The 20977-nt window shown below is 39.4% G+C and overlaps 1 protein-coding gene across 3 annotated transcripts in view; it reads right to left on the minus strand.

Annotated features, from left to right (window-relative positions):
• Positions 1-20977, minus strand: part of TRIO (trio Rho guanine nucleotide exchange factor) — a 244292-nt gene that overhangs the window by 118080 nt on the left and 105235 nt on the right. For all 3 annotated transcript variants that reach the window (XM_071454088.1, XM_071454097.1, XM_071454106.1), the window contains exons 10-13: positions 20101-20223; positions 13890-14081; positions 4169-4338; positions 3078-3252 (exon numbers count right to left, since the gene is read on the minus strand). In XM_071454088.1, coding sequence (XP_071310189.1) covers positions 3078-3252; positions 4169-4338; positions 13890-14081; positions 20101-20223 — 660 coding nt within the window. The remainder of the gene's footprint in view (positions 1-3077; positions 3253-4168; positions 4339-13889; positions 14082-20100; positions 20224-20977) is intronic.

A 20977-nucleotide genomic window follows, 5' to 3' on the forward strand; every position in this document is an offset into this window, starting at 1 on the left:
AGTCCTTCAAATAGCTCACCAATAATGGCATTAAAAATCATGCTGAAGATAGACAAGGTCAGGTTTATATGCCAAGAGCCAAGGGGCAAAACAGAGGCAGTACTGCAGTTATACCCATTTCAGAAGAGCATGAGTATCTGAAAAGTTGTAAGACAAAAGAAGCAAAGTATTTTACCAGTAAAGAAACAAAGTATTTTATCAGCAAATTATAAGGGAAGAGTAAGGAGAAGAAGGGAATTAACCCTGCCTGCAAATCTCACCACTGTCCCCAGAAGAACAGCTGCATGGCTATAACCCTGCAGTGCTAGGGGAGCCCTTAGTTCCATTTTAGCCTGTGTAATTTTGCAAGCAGTAAGAGAAGCTAGAAACACTACTTGTCTTTGAGAAAAGCTGTCCTCACAGGATGCTCCCCTGAATTAACTGTCCCTATAGCCGAGTCTTAATTGACTGGACCAGTCACACAAAATCCTGGAGGAAGGAAAAGGTCAAAACAAGGCCTGCAAATTCCTAGCTGGCATCTGGCTCCTCCTCATTATCAAGTTACTTCAGCTGAGCTTCAGCTTTAAAACAACTGACCTGGAACTAGTCCCCACATTTTCTTCCTGGAAGTTTCCGAACAGACATCTGCCTTCAGGGAGAGGGAAAAGAGAAGCGTGTTCTGCTGAGGAAGCAGAGAGGACATGGTACAGAGACAGCAAAACAATCAACATTTTGCTGAAATCACTCTGCAGCCAGGGCCATTTTCTTCTTTGAAGGACTGTCCATCAATCAAAAATAGGCGTGATTTCTATTTCCAAGCTATGCAGACAAACTATACCAACTCTTTCAACAAGCTAACTGGTGCTTTGCTTTATGTTGTACATGGCAAAATGTGAAGCACGCCAAGCATCATCAGGTTTAGAAAAAGCAAGACCTGTCAAGTGTGTGCAGTTTTGGGCACTACAATATAAAAAAGACACTAATCTATAAGAGAGAATCCTAAGGAGGGCTACAAAGATGGTGAAGGCTTTGGAGGGGAAGCTGTATGAGGAGCAGCTGAGGTCACTTGGTCTGTTCAGCCTGGAGAAGAGGAGACTGAGGGGAGACCTCATGGCAGTCTTCAACATCCTCATGAGAGGAAGTGAAAGGGCAGGTACCAACACCTTCACTCTCGTGACCAGTGATAGGACTCAAGGAAACAACATGAAGCAGAGCTAGATAAGGTTAATGTAGGATATCAGGAAAAGGTTCTTCACCCAGAGGGTGGTTGGGCACTGGAACAGGCTCTCCAGGGAAGTGGTCACAGCAGCAGCAGTGTTCAAGACAGAGTTCAAGAAGTGTTTGGGCAACACTTCCAGGCACATGGTGTGACTCTTGGGATGTCCTGTGCAGGGTCAGGAGTTGGACTGGATGACCTTTGTGGGTCCCTTCCAACTCAGTATATTCTATTCTATGATTCTATGGAGTTAGGGTTTGCAGTTTTCTGATGCAAAATCCTATGGGCATCACCAAGTAGCAGTACCAGAAGTACTCCAACCTATATAGATGCTGTCCTGAACTGAAAACTAGAACACACCTGCAAAGCAGGGCTCCTGTAACCAGCCTTTTGCTGCTGTAGAATCCCAGCTTATGCAACCTACAACAGAGAGCAATCAACTTAATAGTGAACTTCACTCAAACCTTTATTCTAATTCTTCCATTAATTTTCTTGGTATGCACTGCCCCATTCCTTCAAAAAAGTGTTCTAAGAACACCTCAGACATCAAGCACTGTTCATCACTCCTGCAAAGATTGCAAGCATATGTGAGATAGCTAGTCTCTTATGATCAAAGAAGAAAAGCTACTTCCACATAGTCAAAGTAGAAAACTCTCTGCAGACCAGTGTGAATTGAAAAATTGAAAAAAAACCCCCTTCTTAGTCTTCCTCTACAGCAAAGTTGTTATTACTGTGGAGCACACACTCTCACTTCCTCTGTGGGTAAGGATCAAGGAACTGTGTCTGCCTATTTCTGCACTGCCCCTAACAGTATGCTTAGCTAAACCAGACTTCAGCCATGACATCAAATCCTGACTTTCAGAAGGGGAAGAAACACCCAAATCAAAACACTAAAAACCTGGGACACTATCACTAAAAACCTGAGAAGCTTTCTGCTGACTGCCTCTTTTACCTTGATGTTCATAACCAACAGTGGCAGCTTTTACTACACACAAGCAAAGGGACAAACTTATCATTTAACTCCTGGTTTTCAGAATTTTGAGCTAAGTCATTATACACTCAAACAAGATCATTTACCAATGAATAACCCTGAACCTTATAAGGCACCAACTTTTTTCAGTCACTGTGTACAGCACTAGTAATTTTATTAAGTCATATGAACTTAGCTGAAATTTGGTTTGTTTTTTTTTTAGGTTAGCAACTCTGCTAACCTAAGTTCCCTGTGGAGTTTCATGTCTGTTTGTGTACATGTTCCTACATACAAGCAGAAACTTTTCAACTGATAAGCTGTAACTCCCCTTCAAAGTTTGGACAGACTCAAAACTTCTTGAAGTTTTGCAGGGGTGAAGCACTACAACTGCTATTGAATTATTTTTGGAGGTGGAAAAGATTTTTTTTTTAAAAATGACAGCACATAGAACATTCTCAGTAATTAAGATAGAATTTCAAATACCACTTGCAGCTGCTAACTGAAAATTGCTGATTGGTAAAGGAAGAGAAGAGGGTTGTTACTACAAAGCATCAGTTTAGAGGGTTTGTACAAAACCATCTTGCAAGTCCTATTCTTATTAACTGCAGGCATACTAGCTATATCGAGGTAGTTTGATATTCAAGCTAAACTTAGCAGATGAAGTAACTGATGCTTTATGATTTTACCTAACATTTTCTTAAAGATGCACCAAGAGCAAATCCAAAAGCTCAGCTCTGCTGAGCACTGAGCTCTTCTGACACTTTCACACACAGGACAAAAGCCTCAGTTCAGGTAAGAATTAAGTCTATCAGCCATTTGAGCCACATGCCAATGCAACTACACAATGTCAGCACAAACATTCCTAGACAAGAGGAGAAATGCATGCAGTGAAGTCTGAGAGCAAAGACTCACATCTATTGCATCTCTTTCAAATATGCGGAGCTGCAGAAACAGCTCCAGTTTGATCTTGCGTTCTTGGAAAAGCTCCTCCATCTGAGACTGGGCCTCATCCAGCTGCTGCAGGACTGTCTCTATGTGGTTGATCGAGCTGTTATGGGGGGTCTTGTTACTAGAAATGGCAGAATCCCTAATCAAAGCAGAGAGAGGGGAGGGGGAAGAAAAAAGAGCATTATTGAAAAAAAAACCCATACAATTTGGACACTATATATATATGAGCACAAGATATAAGCCTGCTTCAGACGAAGTTGTTGCAAACCATAATGCATGAAAGTTAAGTCGGTACATCTTTGTAAATAAAAAGTCAAATTATGTTCTAGTACTCAAAAAAAACCATTAGGAAATTAATTACCTTCATTTTTTTTCCCAATTCAACACTTAAAGACATTCTATTTACAGGAAGGATAAAATTTAAAACCAGAGACAATGCTGCCACTGTGGAAAGGAAGTAGCATATGATAACTATTTACTTTCCTGAATCTTCCTGGCAAGGAAAGAAAATCAAAATTAGTTCATTTAAAAAATAATTACTTAATATTTTACCTGAGTATAAAACCTGCAAATTCAGATTTGTTAATCTCCTGTAGGAAAGGAGACATGTACCAGAGCAGCTGGGAACCAAATTTATTTATTCAGATCATTTTGGAATGAAATGGACCACAAACTTGGCTTTTACTACAATGAAGTTACTTGTCAGTATGCAAAACAAATTCAAGTGTCTCTTTATAAAAAGGCTGCTGCTCAGAACTCAAAATGCAGTGAGAGCCCTGCATGTCAGACTACAAAAACAGACAACTGCTTCTATCAAAAAGGTAGCTTATGTCAACAAAATCTCCTTCTTGTGGCAGCAGTGTTTATAAGCTGAGCTTCCTGTAAACAGAGGTTTAGAGACCATCAGTACAGCATGAGAGATCCCTGTAGTCCTAATATTTACAAGTTTTATTTATATCATATCTTGTACTCATCATCTCTACCCTCAAAACAGAAAGAACCTCACAGAATATCAGATAAACACCAGGGGAGATTTAAATAAAAATCTGTCTTACCTTAGTTGCTGGATGAGATCTTCACCTTCTTTTATGACATTGACTGTAACCTGCAGAGTGGTCTGTTGCTGTTGACCAAAACGTTTAATCAGGTCTTGGACAGCCTCCACAGACTCAGCATAGACATCATCGAGCAGTTCTTTCTGCAGCTCTTCAAGCCACGTCCACAGCTAAAGGAAAGGGAAAAAAAGCAAGAAACATAAGCCTGAGGATCAGGCAGTCAACTATTCTGAATCCATCTCCGTGGACAAGAGAAAACAGACTGAGGTGGCAGGAAGAAAGAGGATTTGTTTTTCTTCATAGAAAAATCCCATCCTCATATTAATGAAGACAAGCCTTTGTTTCAAAAAAGGTTTTCGCTTCTTGGAAATACCAGGAAAGCTTTATCCGTGTTGCTAAGTCACCCTTTCTTCCCCATTTTGCTTCTACAGAACTGAGAGTATCCGACTGAGCAGCACAGAGTTCATAGTGAGAATCCCATCTGCAGTTCTGCGCGAGAGTCCCTGGGAGAGAAATGCTATGGTAACACTGAGAGAAGGGAGGAAGGAAGGAAGGAAGGAAGGGAGATGTATTGTAGCCACCATCAAATTTGCACTGCCAGGCTGACACTGCACACAGACAACATAACACTTTTCAGTGGCCTTCGAAAAAAGGAAAAAGAAAGGGCATTTCAGAAAACAAAATACAGAGACAAATCAATCAGATGTGAGAAGTTATTGTTCTATCATGATGGTGTTTGCCCTCCCAGCTTCAGTTTCACGGTATTACAACAAAAATCATCATAAGCAATTCTACCAGTTAATTCTACATTCTTCCTCCCTGCTTCCCATGTGCACATATCCCTGCCCAAAAATGCCCATGCACCATGGCTTACACAAAAATCCCTAGGCATTTGCTGGACAGGTATCACTGCTGGTCACGTGAAGAATCCTACAGTATTCTTTTCCACAATATCATGATGGAAGCTGTTGCATCCTAAGCTCTTTGTGAAAGTCACTCATCAGCAAACCATTAGCCATCTATTGTGGAACTGAAAAAAGCAGCAGCAGCACGGCTGTGTCCTGCAACACTCCCATGAGCAGCAACAACATCAGACTGGAACAGCTGCTCTTACAGGAAGCACTCAAACCCGGTCCCTCCTGTCTATTTTACCAACCCATCCCGAATGCTGCTATTCCAAGAACAAGATTTTGTTTTTTATCCCAAAAGAGTAACTCTGATCCGATCAAAAGTATTAAGGTCTTTTGACAACATTTTAATCTCTGCCTTTGAAAATTTTAGAGACATTTGAACCTAATTAAAAGGTTAACATTGTTAAAATACATAACTAAGCAATCAAAACTGGCTTAAATCCAAAAGAGAGAAACTTGAATGTTTTCTTTATTTCTTTGCTAAACATTTCCTAGAGAAATAGCCACTTCATGCTGCTGTTTGTATATGTGTGTTTTAATCATAATGGTTTCCTAACTAAAACATTAAAATAGAAAACTCAGTGAATGATTCCAGGTCTTGATTAATTAGCTCCTTTGAAACTTTGTTTTAAAATCAAATGCCAGGTTTGGCACCACATAGCTTTATATGCCTCCTGCAGGTTTTGAGTAAACCAAGCTATAGGCTAAGTTTTCACAACTGGGATGAACTAAAGAGATTTAACCAGACTCTTTTCTACAAATCTACTACCCCCTCCTCCCCAAACCAGCTCTGTGTGTTCATACACACTGTTATTCTGACTACTCATATGCTTCAAAGACAATGCTTGTCACAAACCTGAATGCAACTCCACAGTTGTAAACACCACAGCACAGCAGTCTTTCTTATTAAAAGGACCACAAATCAATAGAACTTTACAAGTGGGTCAGAAGCACTCGTCAACATTCATTCCAACATAACCCAACGCAGAATCCAATTTTTTTTTTTCCAATGTGTACTTCAGAATGCAACTTTAACTGGGAAATGAATGAAACTTAAGAGCAAGAAGCCGAAAAATACAGCCTGAAAATTTTACTCAGTGCCCAGAGGACATGCATTTATTCCTCTCTTAGCTTGTGAAGTTTATGCCTGAGCCATAAAAATAGGGCATCGAGTCAGAGACCTTCCAAACGAGCTGTATGTACAGTACAGCTTGCAACCGTGCAAATACAGACATTTGAGAGCAACACTTTGTTGTTTTCTGCGATGCGCTTGGTGCTGGCTGGAAGACATTGCTGGCTCTACATGCTTACATACACTCCATGCTTACTGTGCTGCCTACAAAAGGCCAAATTTACACAGATATTTACTACAGAGAAACTGTGATTTAATAATTTTGAGTTTCTCAGACTGTATCAAATTTGCCCCCTGGGTCCTTCAGAAGTATCTGTACTGCAGCTAGAGACAGGTCTGAGAGCCACTTCATTTTTTAACAACATGCCTTCTGCTGCTGGGCTGTGTCAGACCTCTACAAGGAACACACCCCACCTCTTCATTTCTTATTCTTCACTTATTCTACACTTCAGCCACTTCTGTAACTGGATGGAGATCTGGCAGAAGCAACAGAGCCTACAAGCGCTGGACTGGTGAGGTACTGTGCATGTGAATAATTCCCTGAGAGCTCACCCTGGATGCTGGAGACCAAGCCAACAGAGGACAGACATGCAGACCTTTCTCTCTGCACAGCCAGCTCAAAGCAACACCACCTGACTTGAGCAGCAGAAGGACATGGGCACCAGCACAACCAAGTGTGACGCTGACTGGCTTAGTGCCTGGTCAGCATGGCATCACTATAAACGTGTATCTGGCCCCCAAGGTACCAAAGGGCTCAAAAATACCTTGTGTTTGCCTAGCCCATGAGCTGAATTGCGCACTGCTTGGGAAGCAAAAACATTTTATGAAAAGTGCAGAAAGAGAAGGAGAGTAATTAGTATGCATTACTTGCCTAGCTGTGATTCATACGCTGTTGAAAGTGGAACAAGTTAAGCCATTGAAATGAATAAATAGCTCTGTGACACTTCCATAGCAGAAGTTACTCTAATACATTGCCAAATAAACGTTTTACATTTATGCACCAAGTAAGTTTCTGACAAAAATCTTCCCCTCAAAATAATCTATGTGTTTATAAACAAAAGTTATGATAAAGCCACCATAGATGAATAAAACTGTCATGTTACTAAAGCTGGATAGAAATTCATCCAGTGTACTGAGAGAAGCTTAATTCTTAATGGGTGGCAGTAGCCAGCTGGCTTCTCTGCAGCTTTCAAACCAGAATGAACCCTGGAAATTACATAAATTACCTTGTTTTCAGATACAAAATTAAGGTTGAAGACTGTACAAGGTTGCACAGCAAAGCAAAAAGAAAGCAAACAGTTTACAGCAGGGGGTGAACAGAGACTAGAGCTTACCCATACATGTTCAGCAGTGCAGAATTACAGATTTTACAGTGCAATGACTTTCTGAAGTAACACGTTATTCCATAAAAGAGAGCTTGGCAACAAAAATCCAGTGGGGAAAAAAACCCACAAACTCATCATTAAAAAACTATTAACTTTCTCTTGGTGTGAATTTTTGAGCAACTTCCAGTCATGTTTTTCCTATTCTTTGTAAAAGAAGTAGCATGAAGTTCCCTAAACAAACCATCAAATCCTCTGATCTCAGCAAGAACTTTATCCAGCAGCAAGACAGCTCTAACATACGGTGAGAAAAACTGCATACAAAACTCAATCCAGTCACAGAAAGAGGTTCTTTTCTTTTCATCTGCTCTTTGCATCTTATCAGAATTAAAATTAGAGAGGGAAATAAAATTCTGAATCCCTGACAGGCAAATGTTTCACTCAGCAGATTTTTTTTCTTGATCTAAATATAGCACAGACTGAGAAACATCTGCTTGAGTGAGCCTGCATCCTGTAGTACCTCTTTCCTAAGTTCTTGGGAGCATGCCATTAGTCACTGAGATGGTATTATTTCAATTGTCTGCAACATCCTGGAAGTTTCAGTGTTTCCATCATGGGCCTCTATCCATTTAAGTCCCATCTCTGCAATCTCCTCAAAGACTGCAGTTAAATTAGACCCTACTGTATTTTGCAGAATATAAACAGAGAACAATTGTTTTTGAGTAAATACTTCAACCAAGAGCACAGAGTTATTTATTAGGATAAAACATCCATCACACTCTTTCACAAGTTATTTTTTCATTTTTATAATACTGGTTTTTGGATATGCAGTCTGCCTTTTCAGCAGGCTCAGGCAAAGAAATGCACGTGGTTTCTGCATGTAAAAACTGCAAATTCCTCTTTCTGTCCTCGTCCCCCAGCACAGTGCTGCAGTATATGCATTAACACAGGCACAGTTGTTGAAGGATCTATTATTTGTACAGGCCCAAATGTTGCAATGGTGCTCCCTAACAAGTATGTCTGGGCATAGGAAGGGGCTAGTGTGTGTATGTCTGCCTGAAAGCTTTGGCTTTGAGGATATGCACAAAAAATGTGCCTTTTTAAAAACAAAAACCTTAAGATGTTAAACACCACAGGGGTTTATCCTCCAGGGCCTTTCAGTGGCATTTAAGATGTTAAATGCCTGAATTTTTTTTCATTAGATATAATTATCTTTAAAAGCTTCAAATACCCCTATCTATCCTATGGTTATAAAGGAATCAATTTCTGATTCCGAATAAATTCATCCTTGCAGCAAAACCAAGTTTCCCACATGTTCATAAAATTACATCAACTACTACTACCCTGTTAACATTTGCCCTATTTCTTAACTGAACAAGAGAAAAATGTCTATACATAGCTTAATAAAGCATCAAGGCCGACTTCTGCCTCACTTTTGTCAAGCACTCTGTGCTATTTCAGTAACACTGGGACTTACATTTCATCCTTTTTCCAAGCAAAGAAGCTACCAGTATTAAAAAACTCAAGAGAGAAGAAAAGCTGTGCTGGCAAACTGAATTCCAGTCCTACCAGCAGTAAGCCACTACACATTTGAGTGTGCAGCCACTGAGAATGTTTCTCATTATTGATTTAAAAGTGTCTCCACAACTCTCACAAGATGAGCAGCGTATCAAAATACTGATCAGAATGCACTTCATGCACTTCATATCTTTTACCAGACCTGTTACATTGATCACTGCTGTGCTATAATGACACAATAAAAGTATTAGAGATGCATGAGCCAAATAGATAAAGCCTTTACACTTAGATGGGGACATGCAGGAGATGCTCTGCTGCTGGAAACAGCCTGCAGAGGAGAAAGCAGCCTTTTTTGTGACATCCAAATTTAACCTGTAGATCACCAGCACAAAAAGATCAAATACCCAGGAGGGACATGCAACCAAAGGAGCAGGGCTGCCATCTCAGGGTCTACTTCAAGATAAAATTAATGCAAAGCTGTGCTATGGACAACCTCCCATACTGGGCAATGCAGAGCAGAGTGTATTTCCAGCAGTGAATTGTGAGACAAAGTGAGACTATTATCAACAAGCTTTTTTGAATCAAAGGCACATGCCTCATAGGTAGATGTGAATGAATGGGCAGCACTGTGGCCGGAGCCAGGCCTCCTCTGCCCTCCCTTGCACTGGAACCCTCAAAATGACGCCACCTTCCTTCCAAAGCTGGCATAGACCACTGTTTCATTACTTTGGTAATGATGGCTTTGTATCTGAAAACCTAGCCAATTCCACTTCCCTTCTCCTTGTTTCAACCTCAGTCTATTCTGGAGCAAAGTTTAGTTTGAGTAAGAATGAAAAAAGTAGACTCATGTCTTCTAGTAACACCATTAAGCATACTGTGTTTACATAAAAAGCGCTCTGAGCTATTTTATAATCAACTTGTCAGAATATACACAAAAGGTTATATGCAAAAAACCAACAGGCTCTTAAGAGATCATTCTCTTCCACATACAGTCAGCCTGATCTGCATTCCCACACTTGACTTCAGTTAGGAAAATATCTGTTGCTCTACTTTGGCACTACAACAAACACCTGGCTTGGAAAGGATTTCAGTCTTCCCACTCACAGATGCTGAGGGAGCCATTTTGGAGAGAGAGTGTGTGCACATGTGTATGTCCGTGTATGGAAGAATTTGAACTCACACCAAAATGCTGTTCATCTCTAGTCTGTGCCACGCTTCACAGCAGAGACTATTGAGACTCCTGCTCCTATGCTATGCACACAACCTTTTTTGATAACTGCTTATTTGTTAATGCTATCTTTAAGTGTTATCGTTTACCTCTGCAATTTTTTTCTCACCTCATCCCCTGCCATCTTAAAAAATGCCCAAAGGCACAGAAGCCATAAGGGGTCCACTGTCTTGCAATGGTCTGTTTCAGGTGTTCAGTTGCATCTTACCCATCCTCAGGCCAGGCATCTGTCAAGACATAGTACTTCCAATGCAAAGATCCTGACAGGGGTATTTATGATCCCAAACACTCTTAAAGCTTGTTGGTGCACAGCTTAACTTCAGTACATCACTTCCCTGAAGAGTCTGGCTTATAGATTGAAATTTGTCACTGTATGCATGGGAGCCAAAAATCAATATTCACAGCTTTACAATTTTAAAACTAATAATAAGACAGCAGCATGTGATCACAATTTACAAATAGCAAGCAACTTATTTTCTTAGATCATCACTAAGCAAATGAGTGATACCATTACATAACACTGTATTTCTGTTATTTTTGAATAGCTCCTTTTTCTCCCCATTGAAAGATGTTGTCTGTTGAAACTAGTCTGTGAGGAGTTTGAGAACTTGTATGTTGGGTTTTTGATATTTGCAAGCCACAGGGAGCTCTACCAGCTTGTAACTACCTCACTACAAAACTTCTGGAAAGGCTAAAGACAGACAGTATTTTCCATGTGCATCACAACAGGCTGCTGCACACATAGCACACAGCTGCTCTGTGCATAAGGACAGCAAAAGTCCTGTTACTTTCAGGAAGAGCTTTTTATGGCAAGCACACTGTTGAAAGCAGAAACTGTGCTGATTTACTCAGCATGAACAGAGTGGGAGTACTGGGCAGTCACTGAAGGGCTGCTGCTTCCTAGAGAAGCGGAGAAAAATTGCAGGCAAATTCTGCATCAGGTATAAAGGTTATGTAAATCTACAGGGGAGAAGTGGTAATGGAATACTCTCATCCAAATGAAAAGCATTCATTCAACGTGAAGTATTTCTGGGGAAAATAATAAAACATACTGAAACATCCTACTTCAAAGAAATTGAGGGACTAGAAGGATACGGAGCCAGATTTCAAAATCTCAATCAGCCAATAACTCAGACAATCAGCTTTTCTAAGCTCTGCAGCTCCCTCCAAACTGTCACACACAAACAGGAATTTAACTGTTCATGTCTTTGTTTTTTACCAGAAAAAATATGAATAAAAGATACTAGAGACAGAATTTACCCTGAGTATTTCAAGGGCAAAATACATTGGTGGTGTTTTCCTTTGTTTGGGTTTTTTTGTGTTTTGGGAGTTGACTGGTTGGTGGTTGGGCTTTTTGGTGCTCTTTTTAAGGTATTTTTTTATTTAACAACTAAAGCACCTCCTTCTGGTTCAACAACTAACCTATTATCCTACTGCTAGAACTCCTCTCTTCACTAGCTACAAGTGCACATTAATGTCTCCACAATACAGCAGAAAGGTTATGCTGCTTACAGGTATGCACTAATTTATTCAGCAACTTCCCACATCCCGCAGGAGGAACACAATTCTCCTGCCAATAAGCACGGATGGCTTTCAGGTTAGGGCATTTTTATCTTCCATCTGCTTTGTGATGCCTTCTCAGCACTCCATACGCATGTTTGATAACAAACAACATGCTCTTCAAAATAGATCAGAATACAGAAAGCACAGGAGAGCTTTGAGCTTGCTGTTTCTTTGCACCTGAACCAAGGACTAGTCTACTAAATATGAACACCGCGCCTCACTCCCTCATTCGTATTTTTAAGTGGATTGCAAACATATAAAAATACATCCTTTACAAATAGGTAGTATTCAAATTTTTATTCGCATTGCTAAGTATAAAGGTCATTCATATCACAAAACCAAAAAAAAAAAAAAAAAAAAAAAAATCAACATTAGCCACTATAGTACTTTTCCCCCAAAGTCTGGACTGCAAAGAGGCTTCCATAGTAACAGCTGTGTGTGCTTACAGACTCAAAATAATAGCCTTTTTCCCAAAGAAATAAATCAAAATACCGAATATCTATTTTTTTCTTTTCAATAAAACATTATTATCTAGGGGAGCAGTGGCAATGTGCCAGCACATCTGGATCGGCCTCCCAGAATTATTCAACAGTGACTCACATATCAGTCTGCCTTTCAGGGTTTTTTTCATTTTTGAAAGCAAATCCTTTTACACTCTTGGTCTTTCACCACTACAACCAACTGTATTTTATTTAAATACCATTCCAGCTGTTGTTTTTAATGCTAAGAGAAACAGGTAATGAAGATATATATATGGGGAAAAAAAGAACACATTTCAGCAGCTGACTGCTCCTGTGCTTCCTAACAGATAAGGACTAGTACTATTTGCTTGAGAAAGTGAAACAAAAAAGCTGCTCCCTAAGAATAGTTTAAGAAACAGTATTTGTATTTTGTTTGAACAAGCAGTGTCCTGTGAGAGTATTGGCAAAGAACCATCTCGCAGAAAACTGATGGGGGAGCTATGTACTCATGTCTAAAGCTAAAAAGTAATTCAGTCCTGATCTTCTTCAAAGACCAATTGCCTTGTGCTTTTGTTTCAAGTGCAAAGCAGATGTTTCACTTATAAAAAACTCCCACTCTTATCCTCTAGGAGGTTTTGCTGAAGAAGCTACTTTGAATACTATACTTTGCCACTAAACAGACCATTTCACAATGTACAGTGTGAGGAAGGAAGGCACACTGGAACATGCTGTGATCCAGAAGCTTTTCATATTTTCACTGAGTTTGAACAGTGAGGAGATTTAACATGAACTCAAAACCAAGTAACCTAAGATTGTCAAAAGCCAAAACATCTTGCTGAAGCCTGTTCCCACCTTCTCCCATGAGCTTATAAATTCATGTTCTGTATTTTGAATTGGAGCAAAAAAGCTAATCTTACTGAAAAAAATTAGTGTGGCAGAATCTTCTTTTTCCTGGTGACCTTGGAAGAAGACTAAAAATTGCAAACATGAGGCAAACCTTTGTCATTATCATGACCTCATGATCTTGTCATTATCAAGATCTTTAGGTTGCAAAGAACTGTCAATATACCAGATGAAAGTGTGATGTGCAAAACACAGAAATAAACAAAGTCTCTTGGGGCAACAAGGTTGCCTTAAGTAGCCTTGTACTTCTGTGACACATTTTGGTCTCCTGAACCATGTCTGTCCAATCATGGGTCTGGTAAGTCCAGCAGGAGAGCTGGTTGGATAAAAAAACCAAAAGAGCACAGTATCTCCCTCCACAATCCTGACTTTTAGCTGTACCAGTTCCCTGATACAACCTTTCTCCCTCCTCTGTGACTGAAGAAGCATGTGTACCTGTGCAGCAAAGGAGGTAAAAGCTGCTTCTGAAAGTAAAAAATCAAAATAAACTCAAATTTTAAAAATCCTTAAGCAGAACCACACGCTACCCCAGCCCACAATCCACAGTGAATTACAAACCAAAACTCATCATACAACACAGGTTTTCATGGTGTCCTATGGCAAGGTTCTAACAATGAAAGCAACACTGGATAATACTGGGTTTAGGACTTGGAAGTTATCATCACAATTAGTGGAAGTTTTACCTCTTTAACGTGAGTGTGAAAGGACACAGACATGTCCAGCAGGATCTTGCGCTGCTCCACACGCCTGACGAAATCCTGTATCCGGTCTTCAAGCTGATGGGCAGCTTGATAAATTTCCTCTGGGTCACACTCCCCAGTCTGAGCAAGCTGCTCTGCTGCTTCTAGGAGCTTATCTGCATTCGTATATGTGTTCTGGGGAGAAATAAGTTAGTTTCACAGGATTAAATGAAAGAAAAGTCAGTTACTACATTTTAAAACCACTCCACTAATAAAAACAAAATTACAAAAAGGCCCCTGGGATGTACTTGTCTTTCTTATTTTCTTAAAGGCAGCACAATATAATCTTACTAAAGATTTTGTTACATTTCTATATAATTTTCCACTTAACCGTGAATAAATTCCTTAGCTCCTTATTTATGTCTATTCAAATGTCTCCTCGACACAAAACTTAGAATTAGTATTTTATATACATATCTAGAATAAAGATCAGCCTAAATGCCTAATCCACCACATGCCAACTGGTCTACTTCAATACTGGAAAAATCACTACAGTCAAGGACAGAAGACTTTTCAAATGTGTACTACTAGAGCTGAAGAAATTCTAACTGCTGGTAGAGACACTTAACATCAAGTCCACACATCCAGCAGGAAGGTGGAAAGCGACCAAGCACAGAAAAAGAACATTTCTCTCCATTCTTAAAGAAGTCAGGCATCCAAAATTCATGCATCAAGTGTGTATCATCATTTGTGAAAAAGCAACAGCATAGAAAGATTTAGAAGTGAGCTATGGCCAAGTGTCGTAGTGGAATAGTGTCCCAATACAGCCTAGGATTAACAAATGCAGACAAGAAGGCCTGTAAGAAACTTGAGACTAAGCAGAAAACAACAGAAGAAGTCTGGTCTCTGATGTGCTAGGAGTTCCATGGTGCAGAGAAGAGACAGGTGTCTAACAACTCTTAAAGCTCTGCATTTGCAGCCTACTTTAATATCTTGTTTATTTGGAACAAGACTGAGTCCAAACTTTTGTTATACTTTGGGCGCTCTTTTTGAGCCTAACTTGGGTTTTCATGTTTTAGAATGGTTCTCAAAACTCTCGTCAAAGAAGGTTAAAAGGATGTTAACCACTGAAGGAAAAAACTGAAGTCAAGTCTAGATTAAAGAACCTTTGCTCATGTCACACCATTAGGTCTTCTGATAGGTTTGCACTACAGACTAAAAAAAGAAGAAAGCATTCTTGACAATATAAACTACACCTTTTCCTTCTCCTTTCTGCCCTTCCATGTCCTCCCAACCTCAATTACATCAGGTAAAAACAATCCTTGCTAAGATAAATTAAGCCTATGCAAATGTGCTTTTCTTTGCCATAAATATAGTATCACACCTCTAATTAACATTATAATATCCACAAAAATTAAATCCAAGTCCAGCCCTAAAACTGAACTAAAGGGCAGGAAATAAGAGCTCTCCCCCAGGGTATCAAGGTAAATTACCAGACAAGCCCAGGACAGATTACATGACTCAGTGAAGCTTTCACATATTTGGGGGGAGCTCCCCCTTAATTTATTATGATCTATTTATGCAAGGAATTAAATCCACGCTGTTCCTTGACTTTGACTATGTAACTCTCAGCCCTTCCTTAACTCTCAGCTTTTTAGTTGCATGGAGAGATAGAGAACTCCTTCCTGGTTTCCCAGGGAATGCCTGCAGAGACAAACACGAGCTTATCCCATTCAGTGGGGAGCAGGCAGCTCCAAGCCCCAGAGCACTGTCTCAGGCCAGGCTGACCCTGAACACACTCTGAGTGGTGCCTGGGTGTTCTGCCTTCCATGGCTGCAGTTCACATGTGTTCAGGGGGCAAGGCCAGAGAGCCTCAAGGCACTCCTCAAACAACAACTACTTCACCAGTCCAGAGCACCACACCCAGCTGCAGATGGCTGAAACAGAAGTTTCCCATTTTAATGAAAACTTTATCTCACATGTGAAGCATTGTTTATGAATTCCAGGAGTATCTTCCGCATTACACAGGCCCAGGCACATCTGACTTCTCTTTCTGTAAAGGGGATGGTGAGCTGCCTGTATTTAGAAAAGATCACAGCCTGGATGCTGCTTCAAAAGGGGCTGCAATTCTCAAACCTAGCAGCAGGCACATGCCTTGTTGCTCAAATTTCAATTCCAAGTAGAGCTGGAGTATAATATAAACTGCTCTTTGGATAGAAATCACATCAACTAGGTGTTCACTACTACCTACTGTCTCTCTCAGCTCTCTGCTCACTTCTAAACAATGCTCAAAGGGAAAAAAGCAGTCATGCAAAAATTTTGAAAATACTTGTCCCAAGGGGCAGCCTCCAGTTGAAAGTTAGGCAAAGAGAGCAAGAGTTCTTCCTTAATGGTGCTTATGCCAATTTCCTAAATTGAAGGAAAGGAAAGGAGCCTTCAGGATGACAAACTTCCTCAGGATCTCTTCACTAGCACACTCTCCTCAGATCCCAGGGGAGAAGAAGGAGCCCTGTAAGAACTTCAAGACAACCTGTAGTCCCATCCTTCTGTGCAAGTCTTTAATAGGCATTCTTCTCCAAAATTATGAATAATTGTCCATAATGGAATTTACCACCTTCCCCAACTACAAAATCCATAATTTTTCCCATCTTTCTGTTAAATAATGTTTTCTCAATATTATTCACAAAGAACAACACCATATTTTTAGAAAGCATATGAAGTGACACATCAAAGAAAACCCAAAGATTAAATTTCAGACGCTAGTGCAGAAATGACTACTACTGACAATAAACACAGAAATAGAAGTAAGTGGAGATACGGACTGCACTTCAAACAACCTGGAGTTTACTGTGGTCTGGAAAGGGAAGAGCGACACATGGATGGCTAGAGACCAGCAGAGGTGTACAAATCATTAAAGGTATAGAAAATAAGATAGATGACTCATTAAGTACAGCAGACACTATCACATTTAAGCATCAGACAATACACTTAAAATGAAAAAGCAAAGTACTTTTCATCTAAGGAGCAATTAAATTGCATAACTCATTGCCACAGGGTCTGGAATACATTCCAAGATCGTAAAGGGGTTGAAAAAGTAGCCTAATTAAGGAAAGAAAAGTCCATCAGTGACTGGTTCAGATGCATCCTTCAGTTCCAACATCAAACAGGCTCAGTTAACTGGGAGAGTAAAGGTAACTTTTTAAGCATACAGTCCCTTTTCTTTATGCATCTGGTGATAGCCACAAGCGAGTATAAGACAGGGACCTTTAATCTGATGTATTGCAACCATTTCATCAGTAAAGTTCAGACCCAGTCCAAATTCATAACCCATTTTTATAACCTTAAAGGAGATGGGAACAGGTGTTGGTAGGGAAATGAACAGTGTATTCAGACAAGGTCTGCAATAAGCTTTCTTGTGCATCTCTTGCACCAAGAAGACTTACCTGTGGAAAACCCACTAACTGATTGTTGCCATACACCTTTTGTGGTTTTTGAGCATAGACTACTGTCAAAAAGCAGACACAGATCACATTTGAAACACAAAAAGCTGATTTAGATTTTCAGGCAAAAATGCGCGGAGAAGTACAACTACAATATTGACCTGTATCCAGTGCTTGTAAGCTGAAAATTCATGCCAATAAGTGACTCAATTATGTCAAAATTTGGACAATTGACACTTTCACTGAATGGTCTTATGGACACAAAGATGAATATGGAGAGAGAGTCAAAAAAGAAAGAAAAAGATGGGTAAGTAGAAATTGAACTGGACAGGCTTCACATGAAAAGAAAAACACGATTTTACAATAGTGGGTGCAAGTCAAAGTACGTATGTGTAGAAATAATTTGTAATCAGAATTTAAGGAGGATTATTAGCTGAGTTTTGACTACCTAGCTTTTGTAGTGGTAATAAAAAGTGTTAAATAAAGAGAAACAAACCTTCATTTCATATTAATTTAGAAGTGAATAGTTTGTGAGACTACAGCCCATTGACTGGAACGTCATTTTATTTGACACACAGCTTATTTTAACATCTCTTTGAATGCTGTTGAGGAAATGGCACCTCATTCACATTAAAAAAAGAATGTGGGAAAAAGCAGAAAGGAAGAAAAAAGAAAAAAATAATTTTCACTCCCCTCAAAATCAGGAGTTAGCCTTTGACCAGAAACATGTCAACATAACTGCTGGCTCCCCGGACTTGCCAGAACATTGCCATGCCAGTGACACTTCATTTAACATTACTTTCAACTTCTGGCTGGAACTGACTGAAAATCCCTAATAATGCTCAGAGTGCTATTAAAAACAAACAAAACCAAAATCACAACAGAAAGAGCAACAACAACAACAACAATAAAAGCCCAAAATCAAAAACACAACAAAGACCTGGACCAACCAGAAATGTAGGCAGAAAATAAGTCAGCCAAAAGTTACTGATGCTTTAACAAGGACTGCAGAGTGCTGTTTTATACTTGAACATAATCTTCCTTGTAACAGCAACAACAGGAATGCCTTTTGGGCTGCTTATATTCATTTTTACAGCAAGTAAGAGGAACAACTCAGAGGGTGTGCCTCTCTTGGCAGTAACTCACTACACATTCAAGAGTTAGAGATGAAAAAAATACTTATTAGATAATTTTGTCCATCCTTCTGTCAGTGGAAGATAGTCCCCTGTAGTATATTTAAGTTCTTTGACCAATCTAAGTTTTCAGTACCTCCAAAAATAGAACTTACACCCATTCCCTGAAGAGATAATTTCAAACTCCAGTAACATTCAGTTTTAGGAAGTTTTTAGTAAACATTTGCTTTAAAATTTTCTGCTTTAAAGTCCAATGCAAATTAACAAGATACTTTTTTTAACATCCAAGTAACATTTCTATGCACTTCATCCACTTTCGGCTACTCAAACATTTTCTTCTTCTTTGCCCAAATAATGCAGTATTAAGTATGAGATCATTCAGGCTTTCTTAAGTATCTTACAGAAATAGACTCCTGCTTGTCTGACCCAGAAGAATAAGTATTTCCACATGGAAAATATTACTTTTTACTAAAAATTAAGTAACAGACATGCATATAGAAAATCCAGCATGTATGTATACAAAAGTAACAAAACCTATTCTTTTTGAAAATCTTACAGGAAATCAATACTGAGGAAATTTTCTGATGCTATTTCAAGTCCTCAGCCACTGGAGCGCTCTAAGACTGTATTTACAATAAAATTTTATCAAGAGTTTAATCTTCTACTAGACAGGCAAACTGTAAACAACACTTGTGATGCATTCCCCATAGCAGGTGCCACTGCCAAGCTCCTGCATACAATGCCACAATTACCTAATAATGTTGTCTTCTGTTTGACTGAAGCACCCCTATATCAACCTCCCACTTTGGAGATTTTTCTTCATTAATCTTAGAAACAGTGTTTTCTCTTACCAATCACTAAGAGTGGACAGACAGTGCATGTTCCTAATGGGGAGGATTCTAGCCTTCAGCTTCCATCACAGGGTTGTTCTTCACCTCACATCCCCCCTTTTAGAGGCTAACAGCTACACCAGCTCCTTGCTAACTTCCCTGCATTTCTTTGTATCTCTACTTGTTTTGATTTTTTTCACAGAAAAATGTGTTCTGAAGTTGTATTAGCAGTTAAGGCTAAACTAAGGGTTATTCAGAAAAGGAGGACATTTACAAACTCCATCGTATTTAAAGAAAAAAAAACTCAAGCCAGGTTGGCCAGTCTGCTGGCTCACCTGGTTTCTTAGGAGTCCCCCTTCCTCTCCATGAGACTGTACTGAGAATGTGGGAGCTCCCCAAGCTTAAGGTCAGAAAGCAGGACTTTCAATTCATCTCCATCCTCTCTTAAAGGCTGCATGAAAGTTAAAATCCTAGAATCCCATGGAACTAAGCTACTTTTAAAAGGAGAATTTTCATTCTTCTTTATATCAATATTGGAAAGAATGCTTTTGAAAAAAAAATAAAATAATAGTGATTCTATTTTACTTTAAGGCTCACACCCTCTAGGACTATGGAAGTTTGTCTTTTTCATCTCAAAGCTGGAGCATAAAGGAGAAATGCAATAAAAACCTGCAACAAAAACAAAACAATCTCTTCCTGGAATGGAATGTTTTGTAGTGGGGCTCCCTCTGCACAGCCCTTAAGTGCAAAAGCAGGAATTTTTCATTTATTTCCATGACAAGTGTACAGTCCTTCATGTGATTGCTTTTACCTGCGCAACCTCCTCGAAGTCTTCATGGCGTTTCTGCAAAGCTCTGGCCCGATGCAGGGATTTTCCCACTCCAGTGTGTTTGCTAAGAAAAGCTTCTCCATGGTTTTCAATCCAATCCAACACCTGTGGTACAGAAGAGAGACAAACAGAAACCCTGAGTGGCTGTATTGAATGTTACAACAAAAAAACAATTATTCAAGTAATTGAGAAGCTGCAAAGGCACTGCTTAAAAAGAACTGAACTGCTGGATTAAAACACAATGTTGCCACTGAAGGACATTAATTACATCTAATTTAACTTTTCTCAAGGCAGTAATTAGCTCAAACTAGCAAAATAGTATGATTCAAGATTATATCTGTATTTTGAAGCCTACCAAGGACATCCCCATTTCTCCACATTTATCAGTTTGACACTAATCTGATCCAAGTGGCAAGACCCCTTGTGAGGGTCTCTCTAATCTGTTTACACCTTCAGCTGACATTTTTCTGCAAGGTAACACTAATGAAGCTTGCATATTGCTGGTGAATCACACAGTGAAGTTCTACTTTAGATGAGAAATCACTTAACCTTCTACATATCATTAAGCCAAGACGTAAGGTTCAGTAGTAACTAACTTCAATTAGCACAAGAAAAATTAGCTGAAATCATTATGAGATAAATGTCTGTATTCAGAGCATATGAAGGAATATGCTCCAGTTCTTAAGAAGCATCTATCACTTCAAAACATCAGACATAATTGTTTATTGTAAATTTTATAGCTGAAAAAGTGGCGAACAAAATACATTTTAAGGACCTTGATGCTTCTACCACAATGACTGGCCTGACAGCTTTATAAATAGTAAAAACTGTACATGTAATTAGCTCCTGTCAGTTAACA

The sequence above is a fragment of the Agelaius tricolor genome, unplaced genomic scaffold (assembly GCF_023055355.1).
Source record: "Agelaius tricolor isolate 1412-34295 unplaced genomic scaffold, bAgeTri1.0.p SCAF_2, whole genome shotgun sequence".
In the NCBI taxonomy this organism is placed as follows: Eukaryota; Metazoa; Chordata; class Aves; order Passeriformes; family Icteridae; genus Agelaius; species Agelaius tricolor.